Below are 9,058 nucleotides of genomic sequence, written 5' to 3' on the forward strand. Positions count from 1 at the left end.
GTGGATTATCAATTTCATAATGAGGATCACATATATCAACTGCTATTATATTGGGAGGTGGCTAAAGCAGTGTTGTGGGGGGAGATTTTGACATGTTCCTCCTTTAAACGCAAAGCTAGGGATAGAGAAATCTTGAGGATAGAAAAACAGTTAATTAAACTACAAATTCAGTATGGGAAGAATCCGACTGCTCAAATACGTAATTCCCTGCTCGCCCTTCAAACATCTCTAAATGAGCTTTTGCATGATAGGGCGATGACATCAATAAAGTATTATAAGTAGCAACTGTATCTTCATGGGAATAAATCTAGGAAGCTCATGTCTAATATGCTTAAACAGTCCGGAGGATCTCTTGTCATAGCTCAGATAGATAAGGGAGATGGATCATCAGTATGGATGGATCAATCTGTGTCTTAACGGGCAACCAATGTAACAGGGACTAATATCTATGCCCTGAGTCAGATCCAGTTAAACCATAGATAAGCCTAACTGCAGTGTTCTGTAATTGATTAAGTAAAGTTTTAGAGCAGCCGATCAAAGAAAGGTTACAATAATTGAAACGAGACAACAATGACTGAACAACCATCCAAAGTGAATATACTGTAAAATATGTATTTATGGATATCAACTAGAGTTGTCATAAAAGCACACTCCAGCCTTTCCGAATCTTTGTCATTTGCGGAACACAGACCGTAAAAGTCTGCCTGGCACTGTCCTCACATTCCAAATTACTGGAGTTTCCGTCAAAGCTCTCTTCAACCCATCCTAAACTGGATTGCTGTATGCAGGACTCAGATCAAAGAAGCCAGCCTAGCACTGGCCTTATTTGATACAGCCAGAGTTGCCATCTAAGCACCACTTGGCATGCAAACACATATGCAACCCTTTACATTTTGAGACAAACCCTCTGATAAAACCCCCAAATCCAGATGTCAAGCCATACCCACCTAAGAGCATCATCCGACCAATCTCAACTTCCATTGACCTGCCTGGCACAAGCATCAGGCAATATATCACCCCCTACATGGCTCCTAACAAGGATTCTATTTGTGTAGTATCAGACCAGAAACAATTACATTCGCTTCAAGCCCTATTGCACTGAAGCAAATATAGCTGTAGCCTCTGGATAGGAATACTAGGAGTTGAAGTCTTGAAAGCAGGATACACTGAAACAATGGTTGGTACAATGTGGACTGCAATACCAGGAGTCTTAGAGGGAACTGGCTTTGAAACACAACTTAAAGTCACATATTTTGAATCTTTGGAGCACTTGAGGTCACCCCAAACATGAGGATCATGGCAGTTACAAAGTCTTTTAGGTTGTACAGAAGTGGGCTGTTCTCATTCAACAAGGAAGTAACCCAGCATGACTTTTTTTTTCGCTTGAGAAGCTGGCAAATAAAGTCCACCTGGGCCTAGTCTGTAAAAACATCCCTCCTCTGGGTATGCTAGGAATCACTTAAGACACCTCATAAGGAATATTTTTAAAGCAGAGCTATCAAGTTACCACTTTCAGGATGGAGATTTTTTTAGCCTATTCTAGTTCTGAACTTGCACCCCAAAGATGTTTGGGATTTATATTTCCTGATTCTACCCATTGAAATACATGCTGCAGGTCCCATAATACAACATGATAGGCTTGTCAAATAGCCAGGACTGATCAAAAATCTCCCTCTTGGAGCTGGACAGTTTGGCAGCTCTGCTAATGGCTTGGAGTGCCATCAATTTTTTCAAAGAAAAGCTCAGAAATTTCTTGAAAAGTTATAAAAGGTTTCCATGCAAAGGAGTTAATAGCACTCTTTATATTCTTTGAGATAGTTTCACAGAAGTTCTGAAATGGATAACCAAGATATGGAGTAAGCTTGGTAAAAGTCTCTGATAGTATAATAAAAATGGTGAATTTCACACAATTCAGGATTGTAGTTCTAAGAATTCAACAGGGATATATATATATATTTTTAAACAAGGGTTCCAGAATACAATCCCCGTGTCATACAGTGCTAGGAACATGGGAAAATAAAATTCTTTGGACTAAGTGTCTGGAGCAGTTCAAGGAGGGAGACTGTACACCAATCCTTGTTAAAAAAATATATATATATATATCCCTGTTGAAATCGGAAAGAAGTAGAGAGATAGTGGATGCTTTACAAAGTGCTCTGCTCAGACAAATGGTGACGGAACCCACAAGGGAGGGAGCGACGCTGGATCTGGTGCTCACAAATGGGGATAGTGTATCAAATGTCCGAGTGGGTTCCCACCTGGGCGGCAGTGACCATCAAACGGTTTGGTTCGATATGACAGCTGAAGTGGAGGGTGGCCACTCAAAACTCAAAGTCTTAGATTTCAAGCGTGCTGATTTTAGTAAAATGGGGGAATACCTGAGGAAGGAACTGATAGGCTGGGAGAACGAACAAGAAGTGGAAGGACAGTGGTCCAGGCTGAAAAAAGCTAGAAATAGAGCCACAAGCTTTACGTAAGGAGAGTAAATAAAAGCAAGAGAAAAAGGAAACCGATATGGTTCTCCAAGCAAGTGGCCGAGAAAATAAAGGCTAAAGAGTTGGCGTTCATGAAATACACCAAAACTCAAGAAGCCGAACCCGGAAAGGCATACCGGAGGAAACTGAAAGAAGCCAAGAGAGAGATACGTCTGGCGAATGATCTCTTGAAGTTGTGTTTCCACCTGTTTCCCTTATTGATTGCTGACATTTAAAACCAAGACTGTCCAAAAAGTCTCCTTCCTGGAATCGGGTAACTTGACATCGCTGTTTAAGCTATTCACAGATACTCAGATTTAGCAGAGTCCTTCTATTAGATTTTTTTAATTAGGTGATTGAACAATCTATCAATACCATTACTTTAGCTGGTTCATTCAGAGAGTCCCTAGACAGGGTGTGGGCAGCTAATAGACAGAACATTCTCAGGTTTGTAAACTAGACAACACCAAGACAAAATCTAGGATTGCTCAAGGTATGCTTGAATGTCCCTGTACCTCCCAGATGTGAATCTAAGAAAAAAAATGGCAAACAAGGATTACTGAAAGAGCCTAACAAGAAGCTAGAATCCTGAGGTATCAGGAAGCAAGGCAAAAAATGGAACCAAATCCATAGATGGATAAGAAAACAAGACTGTAGAAGCAGCAAAGAAGCCGAGCGGTGACTAAAAAATACCCAAGCCTGTCATCTGTGGCAATTAGGAAAGAGGAAATAAGATTTCCATAAATGCAGGACACAGTCAGAGGCTAAAAAGGCAGAAAAAACTTCTTCTGGGAGACAGCGCTTCCAACTCAATGGTCACTAGTTTGAGGCTGGCTCATGCCTGGCAACTAGTAACACTACAAGAAAACAAAATGAACTTTCTTTGTGTTGGTCCTATTTTTTCTGGTTAGAGATGACATGGGAAATGTCATTTATATTTCTCATTTAACATTAAATAAATGCACATCCCTAATCAGTTCCCTTGTGGTGGGCATGGGTACAAAAGTACCAGTAGACATTGCAGATGAAAAGACTGCCAGGTATTACATTTGGAAAGTGAGGAATAAACTCTGTTGGGTCAATATTCAAGCCTGGTAGTTAGTATGTTTTTGAATATTGTTAAATGACAAAATATTTATATAATCAAAAGGAAGTAGATGCAAGAAGTTCTCACCCTTAGGTGAGTCATTTGAATAGACCTTTTGCTAGACCTGTTTCTATGGTCCATTCCAGCTGATGTAACATGTGGAGGAGTTGAACTTTCACTGATCAGGTCTATGACCACAGATAAAAAACAAGTTTGAGCTTGTGAAAATTTCTACAGCAGAGAAGAGCAGATAGAAGGAAGAAAGCCTACTCCTCCAGCATCACCAGCAAAACAAAATAGAGAAATAAAGCTAAACTCTACAGAAGCTCCAAAAGCATGATTAAACAGAAAGGCTGATTTACAGATTATAGAGACTAAAGTATGTTTAAATTTTTATTCAATTTTCACACAGCAATATCATTGTACATCTACACTAGTCTTGCCCTTTTCTTAAAATATCTGAATGGATCATATGTAAATATTTAGACAGTAAAAGTTAATATGTATTATCTTCCATAGATGCAGAGAACTGTGTAAAGTGCCCTGAAGATCAATGGCCGAGTGAGAAGAAGGATCAGTGTCTCCTCAGAGTTGTAGAATTCCTGTCCTATGATGATCCTTTGGGAACAGTTTTGGCTTCCATTGCTATTCTCTTCTCCATCATCACAGCTATGATTTTTGGAATCTTTATTAAAAACCGAGACACTCCTGTTGTGAGGGCCAATAACCGGGATCTCAGTTACATCCTCCTCATCTCCCTCATTCTGTCTTTCCTCTGCTCCATGTTATTTATTGGCCCTGCTGGAAGAGTGACCTGTCTGCTTCGACAAGTGTCTTTTGGGATTATTTTTACAATTGCAGTTTCTTCTGTGCTGGCAAAAACTATCACGGTTCTCTTTGCCTTCAAAGCCACTAAGCCAAGCAGCAGGTTAAACAAGTGGGTTGGGACAAGAGTCTCCACCTACCTAGTCTTTATCTGCTCGTTGGGTGAAATTGTTTTATGCACTACATGGCTGCTTATTTCTCCTCCATTCCCAGGCTATGACACACAGTCTGAAAAAGGGAAGATGATTTTACAGTGTAATGAAGGATCCACCACTGCATTTTATAGTGTGATTGGATACATTGGTTTTTTGGCTCTTCTGAGTTTTTTTGTGGCTTTCCTGGTTAGGAAGTTGCCTGACAATTTCAATGAGGCTCAGCATATCACTTTCAGTATGCTGTTATTCTGCAGTGTTTGGGTGTCCTTTATCCCAGCATATCAGAGTACCAAAGGCAAATACATGGTGGCTGTAGAGATATTTGCCATTCTGGCTTCCAATGCTGGGCTACTGGGCTGTATATTTATCCCTAAGTGCTACATTATTCTGCTGAGGCCTGACCTGAACACAAGGGATCATTTAATTGGGAAAAAAAAAACTTCAAAACAAAGTTAAATTGTAAAGACATTGGACCTGATGTTCAGAGCGATTTAAGCAAGCCAAATAGGCTCCAGCTTGCTTAAATCATTCTGAGCCGCCCAACTGCTGATATTCAGAGACACTAAACTGGGTAGTGCCACTGAATATCATCTCTGCTCGTTCACCAAAAATGTGGTCAGGTCAGGGGTGGTACAAGGGGGTGACACAAGGATGGTCCCCATGGTTATATGGTTGCCAGCATTATTCAGTGCTATAGAGGTACTTAGGTGGACAACAGAAAATCACTTAGTAGTAATCACTTTGGACTCATTTGCTATGAATATGATCAGTACCTCTTGTGGGACCCTAAGCACTGCTGACAGGCTGTACCAATGAAAGGAATAATGCCAAAATGGAAATACATCATTTATCATAGATAGAAAAATAATAATATGATAAAATGCAAACCAGGTTACAAAATTCTGTACACTACCAAAATATACTGTGCTCTATGGACTGAGTATTACACAAAAATATTATGAAGATTATGAGAATTACACACCCGTAATATATTCTTATAAGATTACATACTTGGCAGCAAAATTAGGCTAAAGACCACAGGTCCTCTTATAACTAATCATTTACAGGCCACAACCATAAACTAACTACCCCTGTACTATAGGAAGGAAAATCCTGCTTCTCTCACCCTTTACAGGCCATAGGTTCCAGACTTCCGCTGGTGAATCTGATTCCTCCTTTGAGACTCCAGCAGGGTACCTGCGAGCCCACCCCTGTTCAGGAATAAAGTTCATTGTCTTTGCTCTATGCACTGGTTACACAGTCTTTGGGAAATCCACAGAGCCGCAACTGAACTAACCTTGTTAGCTTTTATCACAAGGAATTTAATTCACTGGTGTTCAAGCCAACAGGTTTCTAACTCCTCTGAGAGACCACCATCCAATCTTCTTATCTTCTCTCCTCCTGAAATTCTGATTTCTTTCTCCTCCCCCTTCCTTGGCCCTGTTCTCAGTCAGGTGACACATGGACTAATCACCAATTGCATATATCTGTCCAGCAGATAACCCATGAACATGACAAAGAGGGCTTGTGAGCATCCAGCTAAAATTACTTATCAGTCATGAGCCTGATTGTAGCAATCTCTCCTCCATTGTTCACAGTTGTTTCCAGAGACACTGTTCCTGAGAGACGTTCACTGCTCTGGATGCTCTAGGGAGGCAAGGTGGGTGGCCAATGCATGTAGACATATGTCCTTGATAAAGTTAAGAGCACAGCTGTGCCAAAAAGTAATTTTCCTTTGTAGAAAGCTGGTTTCTGTTGTATTCAGGGCACAGACTGTAGAATCCATAGTAGCTCAGCAAAAGATGGTTCAGGCTTACAGAGGCCTCCAACCAGCAAAGGTGAGATAGCAGGAAAATACCCATACAGTGCTGCTACCCTCATCACTCAGTGGTCTAACTTATGTCAGCTCCAAAGCTGTCTTAAATTAAGCTGCTCAGCGATGCGGGTACTGGCACTGAATACTGGATTGTCACCTGCATAGCTTTAATTTTTAAATCTGGTCCCCTGAGTCCACTACCACCCATCCTGACAAAGCCCTCTCATTCCCGGCCCCTCACCCAGCCCTTGGCAAGAAATTAGTCCACCCACCCCCAACCACCAAGCTATCTAGGTAGCCCCCTCATGCTTAACTGTATTCCTGATGGCTCTCCAGTGGTCTCTTCGGGCAGAAGGACAACTCTCACTCCTGCCCCTTGCAACACCCTTCCAAATTGGCTGCTGTGACCTCTTGCAGCAGCTTGCGGTACTTTATGAGGTTTGGGAAATTATAGCTTGCCATGGTGAAAGACTAATTCATTCCATAACTGCGGGGTAAGGAAGAAAACCAGATTTCCTGGTAAACTCCAAACGAGCACAACAAGGTGGAGGTAATACCAGGCGGTGAGAATAGTAATATAGTATTCCTGAGTGGTAAACCTTGTGTATCCAGCAAAGAATCTTAAATTGAAACCTAACAAGAAATGGGAGTTACTGTAGACTGAAAAACAGGGGAAGCATTATCAAAACATTTCACACCACATAACAGATAAGCTGCAGTATATTGGAACATCTGTATACCCTTAATATGACACTGGACTACTCCAGCATATATATTGTTGCAATAATCAATACATAATAAGGCAAAGGCATGGACCAAGGTATGGAGAGTTTAAGGGTTCAAAATGCAGTGAAGGAAATGGAAATGGCATAGGGCTAGAAAACTAGTTCTTATGACACTCGATACTTGATTTTAAAATGAAAGTTCAGAGTCTACAATAACACCTAAATAACAAAATGAGTTCATGGGAGTAGTTGAAATGCATAAGTATTGCCATACTGGGATAAACCAAAGATCCATCAAGCCCAGCATCCTGTTTCCAACAGAGGCCAATCCAGGTCACAAATACCAGGAAAGATCCCCAAAAAGTGCAAAACATTTTATGCTGCTTATCCCAGACATAAGCAGTGGATTTTCCCCAAGTCCATTTTAATAATGATCTATGGACTTTTTCTTTAGGAAGCCACCCAAACCTTTGTTAAACCCTGCTAAGCTAACTGCCTTTAATGCATTCTCTGGCAATGAATTCCAGATATTGAGTTCTAAATTTGTTCTAAATGTACTACTTTGTAGATTTATCACATGCCCCCTGGTCCTAGTATTTTTGGAAAGAGTGAACAAATGATTCACGTCTACCCTTTCCATTCCACTCATTATTTTATAGACCTATATCATATCTAAATTCAGCTGTCTTTTCTCCAAGCTGAAGAAACCTAGCCGCTTCAGCCTTTCCTCATAGGGAAGTTGTCCCATCCCCTTTATCATTTTCGTCACCCTTCTCTGCACCTTTTCTAATTCCACTATATCTTTTTTGAGATGTTAAAGAAGCAGGGGTAACTGAGGTTTGGAAAGCCTACCCATGATCCAACCAGCCATAGCTTTCTGAGGATTCAAAATCAACTTGTGCCTGAATAGCCACAAGCGTTCCACTCTTCTAACTTTGCTGTTTAAGCAGAGTCTCTTATGATACGAAAGATGCTTCCATGACCTAGTTCAAACTGAATATGAGATGGGGGAGGGGAAAAAAAAGAATCAAATTGTGTACACAGTATTGAATTCCAACAGCCTACCCATCCAGGCTGTGTTGCAAAGTCCCGAGGGGGGGGGGGGGGGGGGGGAGGATATAATGGCAAGTATTGCAAAGGGTCTGTATGGGTGTGTAGTTTGGATTCCTTACAGGAATTGTCAGAATCTCAATATAAACCTTGAAGCTCCAATTCTGTATCACAAACTTCATATTCCACCACAATGAATCTATCCCCTTACAACTGACCACACAAAAAATATTCAAATTATGATAATCAACTCAGGAACAGCACACGCTCCTTCCACTGCCAGATACTTGTTTAAAGTGCATGGCATTTTGTTTGTGAGGTGACTCTACCGCAGGGCTTCTCAACCCAGTCCTTGGGGCATACCCAGTCATTCAGGTTTTTGGGATATCTACAATGAAGATGGATGAGATAGATTTGTATACCAAGTAGGCATTGTATGAAAATCTCGCTCATGCATATTCATTGTGTAAAACCCAACTGGCTGGGTATGTCCTGCACTGCTCCAACAGAAGTGGTGATCCCACTAGTCCTGAGCATTTTTATTTTTCAAACAGGCCAGACACTTTGAGAAATAACACAACACCCTGCAAAAAGGCACTCAAAACCTATACAGGAAATTTACCAAGTCATAAGAGCCCTGTACCCTACCCACTTATGAAAACAGGCTCTAGAGCACCAATATAACCTGCTACTGAGAAACTGGACAAGATGGACTGTTATAGATTCCTGCACAGACACCACAGGCCAGCAGAATCCGTCACCTCAGTTGCAGATGCAGAACATGTCTCTCACATAATACAAAATAGGGAACCACAAGAAAGCATGCAGACAAAAACTGAAAGCAGAAATACCAGACACTGCATGTCTGCAACACCAAAGAAATAGAAAGAAATATACAGTATGTTCTCCTGTACAGTGCAAACTAA

The 9,058-nt window shown here is 41.0% G+C and overlaps 1 protein-coding gene across 1 annotated transcript in view; it reads left to right on the plus strand.

Moving 5' to 3' along the window:
• The window catches only part of LOC115458255 (vomeronasal type-2 receptor 26-like), a 38,985-nt gene extending 33,988 nt beyond the window's left edge, over window positions 1–4,997 (plus strand). Inside the window, exon 5 of the mRNA XM_030188117.1 lies at window positions 4,081–4,997. Within this exon, the coding sequence (XP_030043977.1) occupies window positions 4,081–4,997 (917 nt within the window). The remainder of the gene's footprint in view (window positions 1–4,080) is intronic.
• The last annotated feature ends 4,061 nt before the right edge of the window (window positions 4,998–9,058 follow it).

Source organism: Microcaecilia unicolor, chromosome 14 (genome assembly GCF_901765095.1).
Source record: "Microcaecilia unicolor chromosome 14, aMicUni1.1, whole genome shotgun sequence".
NCBI classification, from domain to species: domain Eukaryota; kingdom Metazoa; phylum Chordata; class Amphibia; order Gymnophiona; family Siphonopidae; genus Microcaecilia; species Microcaecilia unicolor.